Here is a 21,967-nt window from a genome sequence, read left to right as displayed (position 1 = left end):
TTTTGCCCCCTAGACCATCTCAGTTCCAATTATGTCATTTTAACTAATGTGAAATGCAAAGTTTTATATATTATGGTGGCACAAATAAAAATCATTCACTTACACCTACAACGCTATGGGTAAAACTACAACAGAAAGGCTTTGCCTACCTTTATGTGAGAGGCAGAGTACAAAGTTATTGGGATCATTAGTCAGAGCTTTTCCAGTCTTAAGTGGTCACTCCAAGCTTTGCAGTAATTGCCATCGACTCAGTGGCCACTTCACAGACCTGTTTGCCTTACAGCATGATGAGTCACTATGACATAGGGCATACACATAGGAATCCTGTCAGGCAGCGCCAGGACCTGAGCCCCATCCCAGGAAAGTTATGGCTCTTCCTGCAGCCTCTTTTTTAAGGAAAGAAACATCTTCATCTGTATTCAAGCATAGAAAAAGCATGTATATAGTAAATATGTTATATTGCACACAACAGCAATTTTACTGGAATTTTAGGAATGGCTATAAACAGCCCTATATCACAGCAATGAACAGAATCTCATCCACTGGAATATGCAAGGAGCAAACATCTGGTGTTAACTGTGCTCTCAAAGAAAAAACCCTCACAAACTCTAAGTGCCTTTTCTCAGTGACTCAGTTTAATAAATTGAAGTGCTAGGTCCTGCACTTAGGTCACAACCACCCCATGCAGCACTACGGGCTTAGGGAAGAGTGGCTGGAAAATGCCCAGTGGAAAAGTACCCGGGGTGCTGGTCGACAGTAGCTGAACACAAGCCAGCAGTGTGCCCAGGTGGCCAAGAAGGCCAATGGCATCCTGGCCTGTATCAGAAATAGCGTGGCCAGCAGGACCTGGGCAGTGACTGTTCCCCTGTACTCGGCACTGGTGAGGCCACACCTCGAGTGCTGTGTTTGTACTGGCCCCCTCACTGCAAGAAGGACATTGAGGTGCTGAAGTGAGTCTAGAGAAGGGCAACAGAGCTGGTGAAGGGCCTTATGAGAAGCAGCTGAGGGAGCTGGGCTTGTTTAGCCTGGAGAAAAGGAGGCTCAAGGTGTAGTGAGGTGGGGGTTGGCCTCTTCTCCCAGGCAACAAGTGACTGGATGAGAGGACATAGTCTTAAGTTGCACCAAGGTAGGCTCAGGTTGACATCAGGAAGAATTTCTTCACGGACAGCGTTGTCAGGTATTGGAACAGACTTCCCAAGGAGGTAGCGGAGTCACCATTCCTGGAGGTGTTCAGGAAACGACTGGACGTGGCACTTAGTGCCATGGTCTAGTTGACAAGGTGTAGATCTGTCAAAGGTTGGACTCGATAATCTTGGAGGCCTTTTCCAGCCGTAATGATTCAATATGATTGTGCGTGATTCTGCGATTCAGACGATGAGCCGCCATCCCCCCACAGCTCCGCGCGCCCGCCGGGCCGGGCTCGGGGCATCGCCGCTTTAAGGGGGTGTCCCAGCGTTTCCCTGTTTAAGGCCCGCGCGCGCGCGGCGGGCTCAGGGCGGGCCCGGTTGTTGTCGGGCGGTCGGGGCGGTTCAAGGTGAGCGGGAACCTCGGGGGTCCTGGGGGATGGAGCCGTGCCGAGGGTCCGCCTGGGGGGAGCTCGGCAGAGTCCACTCGGTCCTCCTTCCCGGGAGTCGTTTCGTCAGGGATTAGCGCCTCCTCGCTGCGGGGCAGGCGGGGACACAGGTGTGGCGCTTGGAAGAGGCTGCTGGGATTGCCCGATCCCTGGAACGAGAGCGGGAATGGAGCTTTACTGAGCTCTCGGATGCTGGGGCAGTGGAGCTGTCACGGAGGAGAGGGAGAGGGAGAGGAGAGGAGCCCACGGCACCTCCAGATGAGCCCGTAGGACCGAACCCCCTGTGCTGCTTCTCGCCCCTCTCGGTTTCCCTCTCCGGCGCTGTTCTGTCCGCAGCTTCTGACGCTGATCACGACCTGCCTGCAGGGGCTCCTCCACCTTTGGCAGCAGTGACTTCTAACGCGGTCTTTAGGCATACCTGGGAAAGTGGATAATCAGTGCGCTCTCTGAGATTGCTCTCACATTGGAGCCTGCATACTGCATCATAGGCTTCCCCCCAAAAAAAAATCCCGTCAGGTGATGCACCTGCCTTTCTGGGAACAGTCTACGTTCCTTGTGTGAAATTCTGCTAAATAAAAAATAATCCTTGTGCATATATACTATATAAATATATGGTATTTTAAAATAATTTTCAGCAACTCCAATACAGCTATTTATAAAAAAAAAAAAAAGCCCAAGATGCAGTACCTGAGAACTTTTAGTTTGGTTTTTTTTGGCACCTAAATCTGAAAAAGTAAAGTTTATATAGTCCTATTGTATGTAGATATGAATGTGTATCCTTACTGGAACTTTTGCTCTGTATGTCAATGAAATCTGATAAAAAGCTCAAAAATATTAGGCTTCTTGGAATATATAAAAAAAAGATGGCTGGATCAAGATCCTACTACCATGGTCATTCTTTCTTTTTCATCTGCTTCTTTCTTGGAGGAAAGACTGCATCTTTCCTCAGCCCTTAACAGTGTGTCAGAAAGCCCACATGAAGAAAACACTGTGGGAGGAACTTCACACCAGAGAATTCAGTGATAAGACATGGAACATTAGGAAATCTGGATTTATTAGTTCAGTTCATGAAAGTACTCAACCTTTTTATGGCATGTGCTTTTCTCCATTCATTACAGTCAGTATTGATTCTGGCTTGTGATTAATTAATATTCATCAAATGTAGAGCTCCTTAGGGATGTGGTGGAGACTTTGGTGCTTAATCCACTACATTTTCTTTTCCATTTCCATTTACCTCACCTTACTAGTTACACTTTTTTCTTTTTGACCAGTCATTCCTGTCTCCATTTCCTTGGTTCTTTCCCATTCATCATTCCCAGTTTCTTCAGTTCTCTCTCCCCATGCTGTTTGTCTTTTGTGTGCTTTACTGACCTTTAAGTTGCTATTCTTGCCACGTTTCTCTGTTCTGATTCCTAGTTCCAGTTCTTTTTCTTGTCTTTCTTTCCTGCGCATTCCTCATTCAGAGTCATTCTTTCCTGAAATTTCTTTTCTTGAGTTTCCTCTGAGGATCCTTGCTCCAGCCATTTTGACACTGCAGTTTCAGAAGACTTCCAAGTATTCTTGTCCTCTGTTTAAACTGACTGCCTTCTTCCTTCATGCTGCCTGGGCCTAATACAGGGCAACCTTCTCTTCCTTTTTTTTTTTTTTAACTAGGCTGCATGTGGCATGAGCTTTAACAACTTGAAAGCAGGTGAATCATTCTGGCAAAAGTATATGTAACTGAAAAGTGTGTCTTACAGGCAGTCTCAGAAACAAGAAGTTCTAGGAACCAAGCCTAGGACAAATGAACAAACTGGAGCATTTTAGCATTGAGGAATTTATTTAATGCTTTTAAAAGGAGTTGTCGTGTGTGTCTGCAAAAAAGGGGAAAGGCAAGGGAGCAAAGGGATAAGAATAAAACTGGGCTAAAACATAAAACATACTCCCATGCAGATACTGCTGTTGTGCTGCTTAATGGTCCTGTTGTACTTATAGTATGGGTCAGATAGTGTGAACTTGGCACAGAATGATGATGTTAAAACTTGCTATTGATTTTTACTCTATTTGGTGTTAAATTGTAAAACCAACTCAGATTGCTTTTGTTTGGAAAAGCTAAAAAATGCTAATGTGTGTTGCTTTGTGTTGTCTTTTTAAAAAAACAGAGTCAAAAGCATCCTTCATGTTGGCATTATGCGTGTGTTGGAAAAGATTGTGTATATGATACAAATCCCCTTTATTTCACTTTTAAAAAAATCTGTTCTCTCTCTCCAAAAGCTTTCCTCAGTTTACAGTGCTAAAGGATGGTGCCTCTACTTATTTTCTTAAGTCACTTGCATATTGTTTATAAGGTGAGGAAAGCTTGATTCGCAGTATGCTGTGCTGTTAATGTGACCATTTGCTTGCGTAATGGTGTTGCTGACTTCCACTGTAAGTGCACTCATACTTAGAAATAAATGGTCCATCTGCAGTGTTGTATTTACTGTGACAGTTATCATAAAATGAGTGACAATTCACTTGCCAGCTTAGCTTTCTGTCCACCCACTCACAATATCTGGAAGATCTTCAAATTGAATTAGTACACATGCTCCTCAAACAAAAGCTGTGAGAATGACCAGGGAAATAAACAGCATTTTTGTTCCCTCAAAATGTCAGGCATTCAAAGAAGTAGTCAAAACTTATATTGGATACTTTTCCCACTCTTTTTCTAGTCTTTTTCTAGACTGTTGTTCTAAATTGTTTTGTCCAAAGAACTCTGCAGGTCACTTATTTTTCACTGATGTGATGCTGTAAAGACATGTTTGAGGTTCATTCCTTATAGCTTGTAGCATCCTTAGGTCTTAAAATACTGAAAGAAATTAACTCTAGAATAAATTTTGCCAAATAAGTAGCTTTTCAAGTGCAGACACAATCAAGTGCTAAACCTTTATCTTTTTTTTTTTTTTTTTTAATAAGATACTTGTGTTTTGAGTCAGTTGTGGGTTTTAGAGGAGAGAGAAAGGCCAGGGACACCTTTTCTCCTGGATAACTTTTAAATTATGTTTTCAGCACTCCAGGCTGTAGTTTTTGATGGTTTGTGAGTGCTGTAATGTAAACACTGTAATGATACAGAAGAAGGGTTTGTATTTTGCAGTGTTCAAAGAATAAAGGTGTTGGATAAGTGGTGATGATGTACTCTTTCAGGGCTCATCTTTTAGCTTCACTCCAATTTGCCGTTCTCTTCAGCAAAACAAACATTATGACAAAGACATCAGCTACCATGTTTCATTCCATAATGTCCTTGGTTCATGTGGATGTTGGTTATTTATGGCACTCTACTGAGAACAGTAGTAACACTTTTATTTTGTATTAGCTCTGAAAGCATGTAAGATCATGATTTTTCTCCTGTTAAATCAGGTTAATTCCCTCTTAATCACTTTGCATCTCACAGGTGCAAGACCACAGATTTACAGTCCTCTTTTAAACTGTTTAAAGTCAAGGAAAAATTATTCTGTAGATCAGATCAAGTGGAAATCTAATTCTTTCTTATCTCTGAGCCAGACCATTTCTTAGGAGAAAATGCACTGCTAGTAGAAAGAATTACTGTTTCACACAACACATCTTACACATCAATCTCTTTTTATCAAGTACCTGCAAACTGATATTCTGACGTGCCTGTGTGCCTTTTATTGAGTGGCACCTGACTTTGCATGCAAAGCTGTCTCTGTGTCCTTTGGGTGGGAACAGTGTTCTCAGTCAGCACACGAAAGCGAATCAAACACATTTCCTGCAGCCTGGTAGGAGGTGGTGATGGTCTCACAAGGAGCATGGGGCATTATAATTTTCAGTCTTTCCAGCATGTGCTACTGTGAAGTTGTATAAAATCTGGGCTTTAACAAGATAAACAGGGAAACTCCTTACTCACACATTTATTTATTTTATGTGTGAGGTTGGTTTAAATGATTCCTTGTATGATTCTTGGGCGTGGATGCTGAAGCTGGTGGGGCCCGTGTTTCATCCCCAGTTTCCAAATTACTAAATACTTTGCCCCCATATTCTTTTTTTGAAGAAAACTTATGTTTCAGTCCTTCAAACAACATTTTCTTTTGTAGAAATCCAGTGCAAAATTGCTGCAAAGCAAGGATGATTATACAGAGAGTAGTGCTGAATTCACGGCCTGGTATGTATTTCTCTCTGATAAAGAAGCCATTGTGTGTGTTATGGTTGCCTTATGCTCCAAAATGGTGAGGGTAGAAACAGGCACTAACTTGAGATATTGGCATTTGTATGCCTTAGTATTGCATGCAGCAATAAATAAAGTTTATTGTGAAGCGCTTTTATTTAATCTGTATATACAGATTTCTAAACGCTTGGGTGAGAAAAAAAGGATTAATGCATAATATATGAGAAGACTCTTAAGTGTAGGGGCTCAAAGGGAAGAAAGATTAGCAAACAGCTTTTTAGTTCTGACATTTATTCTTTTTACATTTTAAGAGATGACTAAAATATTTTGTTACTATTAATTTTTGCTTCTTTTTAGTAAATATTGGATCTTTTATTCCATGTTTCAAAGTGTTTATTTTTTAAATTTATAAATTTATACTCTTGAGGGTTTGTTTACTTTCTGGCTTACACATTTGCCATGTTATGGATGTCAGCAGAATAGTCTGAATAGTGAGTTCTTAAATTTTCTGTTGAAGAAGACATTAAGTTTTGCAGGGAGTATTGTATGCTGCTTAATGCCAAAATAGTCCTAAGCAGTAAGAACTATTGTTTGACCTGCAAATAAGTCTTTCAAAATGTTACAACAGTAGCCTGCTGGAGTTGTGCAGTCACTCTGACTTAAAATATACAAGGGTGTCTGGCTGTCTCCTTTTAGTGCCAGTGGTTCCAGTTGTCAGTCTGATTGATCTGCTGCATGTGATACCAACCCGAGGATGAAGGCTCCAGTTCCGGGGCTCTTGGCACAGTTTTACAGGTGTTTCTGGGAAGCTTTAATTTAAAGAGGTCTGTCTGTATATGCGAAGGGATGCTCTTGAAGCATATGCATGTGCAGTGGCTGTGATCTGTATTCCCTCAATCCTGCTTGAGTCAAAAGAGGCAGAAAGGTGAGAGTTTAAAACTGGTTAAAATTTATGGTCATTTGCTATTGGCAGAATAATGCATGATGATTTTGTTATGTGTGAGAAGTCCCAGTGCATATCTTAGTTTTGACCACTAGGGGCTTTTCAGCATATAAGGGTATACAGAACCGTTTTTAAGAATGGGAACAGTCCCTGATTTTATCTTTTTAAATTTGCCCTAATTGTTGATAACAATCATGTGTAGCAAACAGCATGGAAACTGAAAGTTGGTAGGTAGTTTTATACCTGAGTAAATATATAACCTAACTTACTCTAAAAAGGCCTACCTTGAAAAAAGGCCTTCCTGTATTGATTAAGGGAAGCTCTATATTGATTCATTTATTTGTTTGATTTTAAAATAATTCTAGGGAAGAATGGAGTGCCAGTGGCTGAAAACTTCCGACTAGAACAAAGTACAATAGCGGATACGGTCCAAGCGGGACAAGTGCGTGTTAAAACCCTCTATCTCTCTGTGGACCCTTACATGGTAGGTGATGGACTTAGGGCTAAGCCAGAATTTGTTTTATAACATACCTTCAATTCTGTACCTGTCATGATGTTTAACACTGAAGTTACTAATTATAGGACTCCAGTATATCTCTAGTATAACTTAATAATTGTATTCATTCTGATGGAGTTATATTGGGAAGGAATTCGGCTTTAATGTGCCTTGGATATATGTAGAAAAATGACTTTATAGAACCAGGAAGGGACTGTGAGCCCTGGTATACCATTACAGATTTGTTTGTATCAGCTTTTCCTTTAACCTTTAAAATTCTATAAGAATTTTGCCTTTCTTATATATGTATTTTCCAATTCTATACAATTGTAAAAATCATGTGGTTGGGAGAGTTGGGGTTGAAATGAAAGTGAAGGTGGAAGAAGAACCAGAGAGACACAGTCTTTAAAAGTTTGCTATAAAGAGAACTCTGAGCATTTATTCCCTGCATAGATGGAGATAGTAGAAAAGTCTACATTTCTGGAAAGTAGTTTTAGCTTGGGAGTTAAGAAAAAGTTTAATAATCCTGAAGTACTAACTTAGGCAACAGGGGGAAATGTAAAGAAAATACTTCTGATTTCAAGATGTTTCATTAAAAAGATCTCTGTCAAGGATGGTCTACATATGTTTGACTGCCCTTCAGTGCATAGGCACGGACTAAGTGATTTGTGGGTGTTTTTTTCAATCCTGCATTTCTAAGATTCATTCAGTTAAGGAATGGAATTTGTGGTATTCTCGTCAGATCTGAGCCAGTCATCTTGGGTTCCGTGGGTGCCTTTGAGGCAACATCTATAGAATGTGTTGGCTTTGGTAACACTGCCGGAGGAGATCAGAATGGTCCATCCTCCTTTTGTACTGAGCAAACAAGGGGAAAGATAAGACAAGATTATGAATATTTGGGGCTTATTGAGAGATTTTTGAGGAGCCCTTTGTGTTTGAAGTTTTAAACACATCTCCTCAAGTTAAAGCCTTTTCTTTCAGCGCTGCCGAATGAATGAGGACACGGGCTCCGATTACCTCCAGCCCTGGCAGCTCTCTGAAGTTGCTGATGGTGGCGGTGTTGGGGTTGTGGAGGAGAGCAAGCATGAGAACCTCGCTGAAGGAGACTTTGTAACTTCCTTCACCTGGCCCTGGCAGACAGTGGCAATTCTCGATGGAAACTTGCTACAAAAGGTAATATAAATGCAAAGCCCGGATTGTCTTTTACTATTTCTTTTACTAAACCTTTTTTTTTTTCCTAAATAAGTGCTGATACTACTAGTGTTAACTACTGCTAATGATACTAGTTTTTAGTCAAAAACAAGCCAACGTTATTCGAACAGCTAGTTTTCAAAAGGCAGATCCAGTCATAGGTGCCAAAATCTGTATCAATTTCTCTTTTTTCGTAGCAAAGAAAAATTTAGATGCTTTTGTTGGTTAGCAGGCATGCCAGTATTATTTCAACTGTTGTTTTTTTAATAAATTTGCCTGAAAGTCCTTCTGTTAATTAATTCTGATAATTATTCTAACTCTAGTAGAACTCCTGATCCATGAGAGTGTAGTTATAAGACATGAAAAGCTTTCAACATGTTTAATTTATTTCACTAATATATGTTAGTAAAAGTTTTACTTGAGATTTTACATCCACTGAAGAAAGGGTATTCAATATTAAGTTGAAAGTGGAGAGGGAACAGTGCACTAGATATATTGTGTTGCTCGTTCTCTTGTAACATAGAAAATTACTGTAGTTAGAGAATTTATACTTTCCAATAAACTCCTCTCTTTAGGATCCTTTGCCACTGATCTCCAATCAGAAGATTTGATAAAATGGTGAATTTTCATTCCTTATAGGGATTGTTCACTTGCTGGAAACTTCTTGTCTCCCAACTGCTTTTTGACACTTTCATAATTTAAGTTTTTGGGAGTGGCTTTGTTTAAAAAGTTTTTCTAAAACTATGGAAATATAAAGTTTTTGTATGAACTTGTTGTTAGGATAGAGCTGGTCTAGAGATAGCTCCTCCCTACCAGTTGTGCCTTGCCTGGAAAATATCCTGAGTTAGTCTTCTATCTTCAGGCAATCAAACAGCAAAACCTCACCTTAAAAACAAATGAAGACACCATGCGCGTTTCTGTTTTGTAGCTTGTTCCACAGCTTGTAAATGGACGCCTTTCCTACTTTCTCGGTGCAGCTGGGATCACGGGACTGACGGCCCTGTTGGGTGTCAGGGAGAAGGGACACGTGGCTGTGGGTGCAAATCAGACGATGGTGGTGAGCGGAGCAGCCGGTGCTTGTGGCTCTTTGGCTGGCCAGGTAGGATGGGCTTAAGACACATGAACATACTCTGTGACTGAGTGTTGTCTTCTGGAACATGCTGAAACATGCTGGTTACTAAACACGTGGATAAAATCATTGTAAACATGAGTAGGTATAACCCCATGGGAAGAGCCAGTTTCACAGATTTGGCACACAGTCTCACTGGGAGACATTTTAGATGTGAAACTAAGTGTCATGAAACTGGGATAGGAGAGAGCAGCCCATGGTGATTACTTGTTGCTAGCATAAGTAAAGTAGATGGTGTAAATACCTGTATTTATATATATTTATATAGTAGCCTGCCACCTCAACACTGTCTTTGTGTTGACTAGAGACTTTAATTTTTTTTTCTGTAGTCAGAAGAAAAAAATGTGGTAAACCCTTCTTAGTGCTGTGTTCTGTGACATTCTTTGTGTTTTGAGGTTTACAGCCGTTTTGTCCTCCTCAGTTTGCTTTGCACACTGTTGCAGTGTGTATATGCATATCTACAAATATATATATATAATACGTACTCATAGACACAAACACAGTAGCTATTAAGCAAGCTTTAGACTTACTAATAGAGAGAAGCTACGAAGAAACAATGCATAAGCAAATGGATGAAGAATGTATTTACATCCATTATTGTCTAATTTTTTTTCCCTTTTATTAGCTAAGTTATGTTACTTATGTTACTTAGCAGATGTAATTGTATGCTATATTTGGTTCTCAAGTACTGCCAGTCATTGGTGACTCCACAAATTAAATCTTCTGCAGTCAGTGAGTTGTGGAAAGATGGCAAATTGTACCTGCCCCTTATCTAGGTGTGAGGAGGGAGTGACAAGAGGCAATTGTGTCACATGGGATGGGAGCATGCACTGGACTTTGCTGCCTGTGGTTTAGTGGATGGGGGATAACTGTAACACTCTCTAAGGTCCCCTTTAACCCACTGGTACTTGTATGCATATGAATGATTTGACTTGTCTTTATAGTCTGGGGTTTTTAGTTGGTTTGTTGTTATTTTTTTTTAACTGTGTGCCTGCAGATTGGCCGTCTGGAGGGCTGCTCTAGAGTGGTGGGAATCGCTGGCACAGATGAAAAGTGCTCCATTTTGGTCCAAGAAATGGGGTTTGATGCTGCTATCAATTACAAGAAGGGAAATGTGGCAGAACAGCTACGTGAACTCTGCCCAGGTGGTGTGGATGTTTACTTTGACAATGTTGGTGGAGACATCAGTGATACGGTTATAAGTCAGGTGATTATTCCAGCTGTCAGGCTTATTCTAGTTATTCTGCAGTGTCTGCATGCCCAGCTTTGAATTAATTCATACTAGAGTCCATCCTGTAATACAGCAGAGCAGGTTTTCCACTTCAGGGATCTAATCCAGATGCCGATCCTGGTCTTGAGGAGAAATCAGATATTTGAAATCAGTATCTGTCATTTGGACTAACCTGGCAGTACAGTAATTGAAACATGATTTCTGCTTCTCGTCTCTCACATCTTAGGCCAGGAGACTTGGTACAGCGCAGTAATCTTGTCTTTTGCCAGCTTTCGTTTTCTGGCTTGATGCAAGACTAGTTCTGCAGGGCCTCCATAAAGACTTCACTGTTAACATACAACCACTCTGTGTCATGACAAGGAGGCTTCAGTGGCAATGCCATCTTTGGGAGTTCTAAATCACAGCTGTATCCAACAGCTGTATTAAATTTCTCTGTCCTATTACCCTTCTTCTGAAAAAAGGGCACACAGTAAGATAACAATTTCTTATATTCCTTTTATTTAGTGCCTTTTTAAATTACAGTAGGCTGTATAGCATTTATTTTTTCACTGTTGCCTTGCATTTACCTATTTGAGTGCTGTCATAGGTTGAATGAGACTGCATGCAATTTTCCCACTCTTTTACAGGAAGTGTGGGTGTGGCTCATGTGAAAGTTTTGCAATATAATCTGTTGCATCTCTAAAAAATTTAGTTTTTGAGACAGAGGAATGTAATTTTTCCCACTTTGTGCTGTCCCAAACAGATGAATCAGAACAGCCATATCATCCTGTGTGGACAGATTTCTCAATATAACAAAGATGTGCCTTATCCTCCTCCGCTGCCTCCTGACATAGAAAAAATACAGAAAGAAAGGAACATCACAAGGTACATTTCTCCTCCAGAACTAATGACCAGGTTCCAGGTCGATTGCACATGTGTTGTTGTGACTCTGATGTTTGGGAGGTAGTCTGTAGATCCTCAATAGACATGTGTAATCTGAGCAGAGTGTTGCCATGCCTAAAAAGGAAACTGTAATCACAATGTCAGTAAATCCCTTCTCTTACATTTATCTTTATCAGCATAAAAAATGGGAAGTGATGTTGTTACATGTACTCATACATGTCTGTTGTTACACTTTTTTTGTGATGGATAGATGCAGTCCTGGAATTTCTGATAGATGCTTTAGTACAAGAGAAGGTGTTGCTGTGGTTCTGTTCTCAAATGTGCCTTCTCAGAGTACCTTCTCTCAAAGTGTAGTAATTCAGGCAGAGAGAAAATCAAATATTTTTGAAGTAAGGATGCAGCTGATGCAGTTAATTTTATTGAAATTACATTTTTAGTATTTTGAGGTTTTTTTATATAATGGGACTGTAGGTGTGACATATACAGGTAAAACAGTTTTGTTATGACACTGGGAATTGCTGAATCTCCTATCAGGATTCAGATGCAGCTAAAGTAGAGATTGGGAGCAGAGTCTTAGGAGAGTTTTCAGTCATTGCATTGCAGAAAGTTGGGGAGACTTTTGATTTCTGTGCAAATGGATTGACCTCTTCTAATTAGAATTCTTTTCTTGTCCCTGTTACTCTTGTCTGCATTTCAAAAAATGGATAAAATTAGTAGAATACAGTGCAGAATTTAGTCAGTATGTTGCTACAAGTAATTATGATTTTTGATGATCATTTCAGTTTCTTGATTGCTATAGAAAGCTGTGACAGCAGGATATCCAAAATTTTGAGTAGCCTGAAGTTAATTTATAGTCACCATCTAATTGCAGCCCCACTAATTATTCTCTCCACTACAAAAAAAAAAAAGGTAAAAAATAATAGGAATTTGCTTACATTTTATGGACATTTGCTTATTCTGGTGATATCAGTTTTATTACTCTTATCTCTGATACTTGAACAGAATTACTTGTCTAAGAGAGATGTTTCTGTCAAGTTCCCACTGCAGGGAGCTGTCACAACAAGCTGGCAAAGGTCTGAGCTACATCTCCTTGTAATTTGTACCCATAACCCTTCAGTTTCAACAATGCTGTTTCCTGAAAATTTTTTGTAAATATTTTAAGATGCTTATCAATGTTTCTTAAATCAAAACTCATTCTTTTCTTTCACAGGGAAAGATTCTTAGTGTTGAACTATATGGACAAACATGAAGCTAGTATATTACAACTCTGCCAGTGGATCCAAGAGGGTAAACTGAAGGTGAGAACTTTTAGGTTTGATCTATGGCCTCTGATACTATGTCCTCAGATCATGGTCTGACTACAAGAAGACCAGTTTCTTTGTCCCTGGCTCTCTTACTGTGCTCAGAATTGGACAGACTTTCTTAAGAATGTGTAAGTATGATTGAAAGCTTATAAGATAGCACTGTTTTAGAAGGTACCTGTGAGGATGGTCTGACTAATATGACAGACTTCTCTAATTACGTGCTGCTCATGTCTTTATTTCAGTTTTCTTTATTTCAGTATAGGGTGCACTTTTTAGTTAAAGGATCAGGCCTTCAAAAATATGATTTTCAAATATCTGATCAGTTAAGTGTCCAGAATGCTTCTGAGGATCTTGTCTGAAATTTTATTTCAAGCTTTATAATCATCATTTATTATTTTGTGATAGGTATATGCTTAATCTATACCTTCAGACAGAGGTCTGTCTGAATTAGTTTTTGTTTCTTCTAGTGATCAGTAAATTTTCCTGGGAAAATTCTGAGATGTGAAATTTTGGCAGAGGCAGGGATCTAATTGAAGAATTAAACAGTTCCTGTTCTGAATGAAGAATTAAATCACCTGCACACTTCTGAGAAAATATCCATATCTCTCTTGATGAAAGAGTCTGGTCCAAACAGAGCACTGTCCATCGTAGCAAGAGAAATCTTTAGATTTTGGTAGTTTCTGTGGCAGTTTCTTGGGATGTTTCTAAGAAATGTGAAATGCTAATCTTGTTTGAAAGAAACTAAAAGGACTTGTTTGCACTGACAGGTCAGAGAGACCATGGTAGAAGGCTTAGCAAACATTGGTGGTAAGATTTTTAAAATATTTTTTAATGAGGTATTAGTGTTCTGTAAGAAAATTAATTTACATTTATAAAATCACTGAATATAAATTTAGATTATTTTTTTTTAGGCTGCTACCTTAGCAGCTGACGATAGTCATCCTGATCTTACTGGTTTAATGTGCTGCCTGTTTCTTAGAACTTGTGTGTAAGAAAATGCTATTTTGACAACTTTGAAGTTATACTTTAAAAAGGCCCAGTATCTAACAGAGGTTGTTATTGGATTTGCTAACAAAAAATAAAATGAAATGACCCCAAGAAAGGGCAAAGCATATTAGAGATTGCTAAAGAAAGTGAATTTTTTTTAACAGAACAAAATATCATGTAGCCTGTTCAAAATATTGTAACAAAGGAAGTATAAAAATAAAGGAGGTCTTGTGACATGAGCCATGTGATCAAAGATGTACTGTAAGAATGCTTCCCTGTCAAGTAAGGGGAAAGAGTATGATTTAGTCCATTTAGTCTTTAGTCCCACAAGATTGGAACTCATAGAATTAAGTGATAACCAAATCTTAGAGATTCCAATTTATTCTAGTCATTGCTAATTGCTGCTTACTGGTATACATATGTATTTTGAAGGAATTTGGTCAAATACAGCAGTCATATTTCATACTTTCATATTTTGTTTACTCAAGGTATATTCTTTTGTACCAGCTTCTCACACTGTTATGCAATATTTATAAGCCTTTTCTCTCACAAAGGCTTGTAAAACCCACAGCATTTGGGGGCTCTCCAGTCATGCCTTGTCTCTCTTTGATGTTTGCATGACATATTACAACAGCAGCAAATGTAATCGTTAATTTGTATAGGGTCAAACAGTTGCTTATAAATCAGATTTTTTAAATTACGACACAAAGCTGCCCCAAAATGGGATCTCTCCTTTTTAGGGAGCTGTTTAATACATTTGCTTCTACCATTTTTGATTTCTTTTTTAAAGATTACTTGGCACTAACTTATTTCATTACTTCTCTTGAAGCTGCTTTCCAGTCCATGATGAGTGGAGGCAATATCGGAAAACAGATCGTCTCAGTTTCTAAGTAAAAGTCATTGGTTTGAGAAAAATAATTGCAATCTGTCTCTAATAGTGAGTAAGCTTTTACTTATACTAATTTCCATTTTTTAAATAAACCATCAAGTTGTTCTGTGTGAATTGAAAGCAGAGATTTTGGAATGCTAATAAACTAAATAGAACTGCAAACAGGAATGCAATCATTTATACTTGAAATGAGTAATACATTCTTTGAGGTGGTTTTGACAGTTGCCAGCTATAACCCTTGCACATATTTCATGGGTATGGTTTAAAAGTTAGAAAATCCCAGTGTTGTCCCAAACACAGGCTCACCACACACCAAGGCAGTAACCCTCAAAGGGCTGGCTCACCATCATCAAAACTTTACACTATTTACACATTTTTAGCAATCAGCATACATGGGTTACAATTTACATGGCTTTTTCATTAGTTAGTGCTCAAACCCTTATTTGCTGGTTGTACCTCTTGCTTCTCATGCTAATTATTCTGCATGTGCAGTTCTTCCCTCCATTCCAGTCGGGGTCCGTTTTGAGTAGATGGTTAATGGGTTGGTGGTCACCATCTCACCTGCTGGAATTACCTGTCCTCCAGTTACTGCTCAGTCCTGCTGACTTCACTCCTGGTGGCTCTTGTCCAGACAGCCCATTGATTTTGGGATTGTGTTCTGTTTCCCTTAAAACAAAGGATTAGCCAAGATACAAATTTTACTATTCAATTGCTTAGTCATATCTGCCTAGCTATAGCTACTGATTAACAACAAATTGCAAAGTTTGGTTCAAATCTTGAGGGACTAGATATCACTAGGAACAATTTCCAGTAAGTAATTTGTATATAGACACCTAGTTTTGGTTTTAGAAGAATTTACTAGTGTAGATGTGCACCATTCCCATGCTAGATTGTCTCGGTGCCCAGGAACTTCTCTAGGAATTTTTAATTTACTAGTGTAAGTTTTCCCTGACAGTTCAACCAATCCAGCTAATCATTTTAGAACATAACTATTCTTATTTTTTCCAGATAATTGCAATAAAAATTTCATTTCTAGAATGCAAAGTCTCTAATAACAAAGGTATTTCCATTTTGCCATCTGAAGCAAATTTCCACCAATCTGTCTTATCCATTCTCTGTATTGTGTCATTATATCCTCTGTTTTCAGAGCCCTTGAAACCTAATTCGATTACAATTCCCTCTGCATGCAACCTGAGACCTTAATCAGAGATACTTCAGGTGTAGGGTGATCCTTATTTACTCTTTTCAATCTTTGCATTCCAGACTTAAATGAAGTTTTCTTAGAATTCCTTTTCTAAATTTCACTCTATCTTATATTTATTATAATCTCCTCATTTTCACTAGTTTTACTGTTGTTTTCACTTCTCCAAGGTAACAGACAGAGAATCTCAAAACAGGCTGCCCAATGACAGAGGTAATGTTGCAGACACTTGATTTTCTGTTCCCTCAGTAAATTCTCTTGGCTCTGAATTTTTAGTCTAACAATGCTCTTTTACCATCTCAGTAGGGAAACTTGAAAAATGAGCAGTCAGCTGAACTGTCCACAGAATGGGTTATGCATTAAGTGACTACCCAGGTCAAACTAAGTGGAATCCAAGGACTGGGAAAGAAACACTGCAAGAAAATAATTTTGTGTGCTGTGGAAAGTAAGGGTATCAGCATTGCCTAATATTGTTGTGAGCAATATGAAAAACAGTCCTTTCATTTCCTAGTGCCTAAGCTGGCCCTGAAAGAAGCATGCAGTGATGGATGCCATAAACTTTGAGGAGAAGAGACCTGCAGTATAGCATTAGATTGTCTAAAATAATAATAAATATCTGTATATTTCAGAAGAAATTTCAACTATGAACTGTGGTGAATTTCTATTGTATGAATGTAAGAAAACAATCATAACAATAAGCATTGTTATGCATTTTTCAAATACAAAACTAGGGGACTGGTTCACTTTCAGCTGGACTGTGAATCCAGTTTGTGTCCCTAAAAGTGAGATCATCACCCAGTATGCAGTAAGCCAAGATCTTTGTTTCTTTGTCTGTGCAGAGATGGGTGCTGGGTGGCAAATCCACCAAGCCAGCACACCCTCACTATGACAGGTGCTCATTTTTATACAGTTAGAACAATAAAAAAATTGTAATTTCCTTCATAGGCAACCACCTAAAGCTATAGTCACTGACTTTGCTTTTCCTTGTCTCCATTTAAAGATACAGTGCACTGTTATTTTACCTTGCATGCTCTATCAGGAAAAGGCTTATGTGAATAAGGGGTGATCTTAGCCTGTGAGCAGGTATTTTACTATATTAATGAGCACAAAGTTCTGATAAAGTTGTTCCTTGGCTTTGTAGTTTGATTTATACTGTTCTTACTTCTCCAGTCACGATTCTTGGTTTCTGTAGGTTTAGTTATTCCCTCGTTTTTCATAAGTTCTTTTTCGTGTCCTGTAGTACAATGAATTTTTAACCTTCTCATGGTACTTTATTTCAAGAACACTGGAATAGAAGCCAAAATTTTTATACAGTAACTTCAGTATGTTGTCATAGTTGGCAAACGAAAGACAGAAAGCAAGAGGTGAGCAAAATTCTATGAATTCCTGCATATTGACTGTTAATAGATGAATAACTCAGTTGTGAAAGTTAAGCAGTGCAGGCTTGTATGACTTGGTAATTGATGTGTATATTAGAATGGGAGGCAGCAAGAAATGCAGTGATCCTGAGCACTGTGTCTAGACTTGGATTCCTTTCAACTGGATTTAATGAGGAGAGTGCTGCTGGGAATACAGCCTTTCCAAACAGTGTCCCCAGTGAGTGTGCTGATGTGCCCATTGTCCCCTTTCCTTTCTTTATTCGCTCCTACATGCATATGCCTGACAGGAACATTCAGACTGAAACAGCATCACCATCACTCTATGCACCCTGTGTTCTGCATTCAGTTTCTGCCAGGCAGATTAGCCTTAATGCACTCTAACACATTTAATCTTTCTGAATAAGTCTCCTCATCCTTACAGTTCATTCTTAGAGCAAATATGTAAATGCAAAACAAAACAACCCACTCCAAATATATGAGTCATTAACACTCCACATGACCAACCATAACACACACACACACACACACACTGCAGAAAATCTGGCTTTAACCTGAGGCTCCATTGCTGCTGCTTCTGAAGATTGTTATTGATGCAAAAATATTTTTACAAATGAGAATACTGGGTGCTTTTTGGGGCATGGTGTCACCATGGTGTTTTCCTATTTTCTTCTGCCCTTGAAGGCTAACCCACATAAAAGTTGCAATGTCCTATAACATGCATTTCCCTATATATGGCATCCTCCAGTCTATCAATTTGATTTCCATTTCAACAGCCTGTTTTGAGAGAAATGTCTTTTATTCTTAAAACTGAGGACTGTTCTCTTTTATTCCAGCCTGCTTGGAAGGAAGTATACATAGGATAGTATTCAAAGCAAGCTAATTAAATACCTGTATATTTCAAAAGGGACTTCGGCTATGAACTGTGGTGAGTTTGTGTTGTATGAATGTAAGAAAGCAATCATAGTAATAACCACTACTAAACAGGTGTTAAAATGTTAATTTTTTTTCATACGTTACGGGAGAAAGGCTCAGTTTAATATATTTATGTTTCCAGAGTTGCATTTGTTTGTCCAAAGTACAAATTTTATTCTTTCCAACTATCTTTGCTGAAGAGCTAGTGCAGAGCGAGCTCGTCTCTGGCACTGTGAGTTGACACACCTTCCAGAAGTAATCATCCTCTAGGAAGTTATTTTTCACAACTGAAACAAACTGTGATAAAATTATAACATTCCCAGCAGTATTATTTTTACAGCAATTGCTTAGTAATCCACGCAAGTCATAAATCTATTAAGAGTTGTGATGTGAGGGGTGATCCAGAGTGAGATCATGCTGAGGTATTGATTCTTTACTGTAATAAAGGCAGCCTGATTGCAGCAGCATTCCCGGAGTTAGGTAAGCTATGGAAGGCAATACAAGTTCTAGGAGCATTAGTCAAGAGCCTTTGGGAAAAAAAAAAAAACAGATGGGGACAGTCAAAGTAAACTTCATCCTGATACCCCCAATGTTTAGGATTCTCACGGAAGTATTTCTTTACCTGTGAATCCTGGTTCATGTTACCTCCTAAGAACAAAGAAAAACCAAAGAGAGAAGATTCTTTAAACCAAGTGCCAACAGTTATAAAAATATATTTTTCTCCCTAATTTCACAATTATTGTAATAATGTGGCTCTTCAGCTGTCATATATTTTGTACTGTGAGAGGTGTCATTTAACAAAGGGTAACAAATAACTGGTTACAAAAATCCAGCATGCTTTGGATGTAGTAGATAGTTAATCACTGACTCTAGAAGCACCAGTATTTGTAGAGTAGGAGTTGTGTGACAGTTGTCCCTAAAGTAGGGTTATTTCATCCAGTGTGCAAGAGCCAATCAATACACTGAGTCGAGATATTTGATTTTATTGCCATACTGTAGAATAGGATGCTAGGCATCTAACACTGTTGTCCCTGAAAAGTGGAATCTTTCACCTGGTGTGCAAAGCCAGTAGATATACAAGGTTGAAGGGGGTGCTAGGTGGTAACCCCCAAAGCTAGCACATCGAAGGCCAGAAAATACAAGCGTATGTATACAGTTCTGTTGAGGCAATATGGACATGATGAATCAACACCATTATTTGGCTAAGCTGCATTTGGCTTAAATTTCTCTCACCTTGATTTAAAAGTGCATTCTAAATTCATTGTGCAAGTTCAGTGGGTAGGGGTCTTCACAGGCAGAGAGCCTCAGCTTCAGAGGTGTGGTTTTCACGTTATAACCTGCTAAGTTCATCCAGAGGACACAATTTCTTAAGTTAGTTGTAACATTTTTAACCCCCAACCTTCAGAGGCTTGTTTGGGCTGGTGTAATTGTTTCAGGTTTTAGGAGCTCTCTAAACACAGACACATAGTCTAGTTTAGAAAGGAGACATTGTTATAATTTTTACTATTTATACGTTTTAGCAAACAAAGGAATTAGTGTCCATTTGCTACAACCTGCATAGTCTCTTATTAATTACTTCTCTACCTTCTATTAATGATTCTCTTGCTTCTCATGGTAATTAGTCTGTATGCTTAGTCTTTCTCTTGAGTCGGTGGGTTTCTTGGGTTGGTAGTCTGTGAGTCTGTGGTCGTGATTTCCACCTGCCAGAATTACCTTTACCCAGTCAGAGCAGATTTCAGCACAGTTGCTGAGTTGGCTTAATTAGTTTCTTCCTTATCTTGGGGGTTCTGCATGTCCTCGTGGCCCATAAATTCTCCATTCTTCATGTCTGCCATCAGTGGTACATCCTTCTTCCCAGGCTTTGTTAACCTCCCACTGTGTCTGAGATCTTTCAAGCATGCCAAGCCCTAAACTGTCAAGGCCAACAAGGAATTTGTCTTTCTAGCACCTGGACATCGCTTAGAGCTGGCTTGTTCGCTGCTGTTTCATGGATTAAATCTTCTTTCTTGTTGATTTGGTGTGAAGGTATAAAAAAGATTAAACATCAGAGAACATCCTTTCTTAAGAAAATTTTCACATATCTCACATTTTGCACCAATAAGGCAGGACTCTGTGTCATAACCCCCTTCTCATTCCCTGTAACTCTCTGGGCAAATTGTTAACTATTTCTTATTTATGTTATGCATTTCACAGCATCTTGGATGTAATTCACCAATGAACAGAATAATTCCTTCATAAGCAAACAGCAACATGAAAAATTACACATACTTTTTCCAAGGGACTTGAAAACAAAAAAGACAACCAAATGCATTTGGAAGACACTGTCAGATTTTTTTTCTTTCCAAATAATAATTTCAAGTGTACTTTTATGTAGATTAAAAAACCGAACCAAAGCAACCCAACTAGAGTATTGTAATAGAAGCTTTTATACTATGAAAGATTGATTTGTCACAGATCATACTCATGTCCCCGAGCAGTATGTACAGTACTTACTTCAGCAGTCTGGTTGCACGGTCTGTCACGTGCTTTGCTCACATCACGTAGCTCTGATTTGTCCAATAAAGAGCTTGTAAAGGATTTTTGACTTCAGCAGACCTCTGTATTCTCATGCTTACCCTGAAACATCAATACTATTTTAAACAAAAGAAAACTATATGCCAGAAATAATGAATGCCAAAGGCATTTGCTTCTCTTCAAATAGAAAAATCAATAAATATTTTTATCCACTACTCATCCATAAACTGGAAAAAAAATGCCAAATCATGTAACACAATGAGATCTTACACTGATGCTGACTGATGTAGATGCTAAGATACATTACAGCCAAAATTGTGTTATCTTCTCAGTAAAAATGCAACCTTTTAGAGAGCAGAAGAGCTTTATTTTGAAAGAAGACCAAACTCGGGCAATTCATCAGGACAACCCAGGATCTGTTATCACTGGAATGTCTTGCTTCAGTCTGTTATGTTGATTTGTGCCTTCTGGGCACCACAGGCAAACAGAGGAGCAAATCCAATTTTCTTTAAAGGGTGGATCCCAGACTTATCATAATTTATCTATTTATCTGCATAGTTGTCAGAGGTTTGTCCAGTTACTAGTAGTTTTTTAAGTGAGTGGTGATTCTAGGAGATGACTCGCATTTTACGAAACCCATTTATTTTGTTTGAATTTGAAGGGAAGACATCCTGTGTTGTGCATTTAGTTACTTATAGTTAACTTGGGCAACCACTTGCCTACATGATAGGGACTGCTGAATTAGAAGCACAGACTAGGGGTTAGCCTCTAATAACTGAGATATAAAGAATTAAGAAACTTCAAAGACAGTATTGGTAAATAAAATCTTCCTGTGTTAAAGTGTACAGCTCAAGTAGGAAAGTTAGGATTTTCCTACTAAAGTTTTAGAATATTGGAAAACTGTTTAAGAAGGAGAAAATCTGAATTAACATGAGACAAAATAAGTTTTACTTATCTTTTAGGCAACAAAAAGCTGCAATAGCTGTGTCTGTAGAGCATGAGGTCAGAGATGATTCCTGTGTAGGGTAGAGCTCTAAGCTTCTACAGTGTGCTCTTCACTGTGAAAGCAGGACAGTAGGATAGCCCCTTTCTCTCAAAATTTATTACATTGTTCTCTCATACATATATAATTCACACATCAACCACATTAGGAGCATGTGATTCTTCTTTGGGTTGCTGGAGCCAGGGATAATGCATC

The 21,967-nt window shown here is 38.8% G+C and overlaps 1 protein-coding gene across 4 annotated transcripts in view; it reads left to right on the top strand.

Annotated features, from left to right (window-relative positions):
* The first annotated feature begins 1,493 nt into the window (after nt 1–1,493).
* The window catches only part of PTGR2 (prostaglandin reductase 2), a 33,777-nt gene continuing 13,303 nt past the window's right edge, over nt 1,494–21,967 (top strand). Inside the window, exons 1-11 of one of the 4 annotated variants that reach the window (XR_004357529.1) lie at nt 1,494–1,534; nt 5,641–5,708; nt 7,020–7,138; nt 8,132–8,323; nt 9,270–9,440; nt 10,468–10,677; nt 11,444–11,565; nt 12,794–12,881; nt 13,655–13,694; nt 14,704–14,811; nt 18,177–18,268. Coding sequence is in view for 3 of the 4 variants with exons in the window: in XM_032690336.1 (XP_032546227.1) it covers nt 5,672–5,708; nt 7,020–7,138; nt 8,132–8,323; nt 9,270–9,440; nt 10,468–10,677; nt 11,444–11,565; nt 12,794–12,881; nt 13,655–13,694; nt 14,704–14,768 (1,044 nt within the window). In the remaining variant the exon portion in view is untranslated. Of the gene's footprint in view, nt 1,535–3,826; nt 3,901–5,640; nt 5,709–6,407; nt 6,637–7,019; nt 7,139–8,131; nt 8,324–9,269; nt 9,441–10,467; nt 10,678–11,443; nt 11,566–12,793; nt 12,882–13,654; nt 13,695–14,703; nt 14,926–18,176; nt 18,269–21,967 lie in introns of those variants that run through there. The other 3 variants (XM_032690336.1, XM_032690337.1, XM_032690338.1) reach the window with 3 other exon arrangements.

The sequence above is a fragment of the Chiroxiphia lanceolata genome, chromosome 6, assembly GCF_009829145.1.
Source record: "Chiroxiphia lanceolata isolate bChiLan1 chromosome 6, bChiLan1.pri, whole genome shotgun sequence".
In the NCBI taxonomy this organism is placed as follows: domain Eukaryota; kingdom Metazoa; phylum Chordata; class Aves; order Passeriformes; family Pipridae; genus Chiroxiphia; species Chiroxiphia lanceolata.
This window is presented reverse-complemented; position numbering and strand designations above follow the sequence as displayed.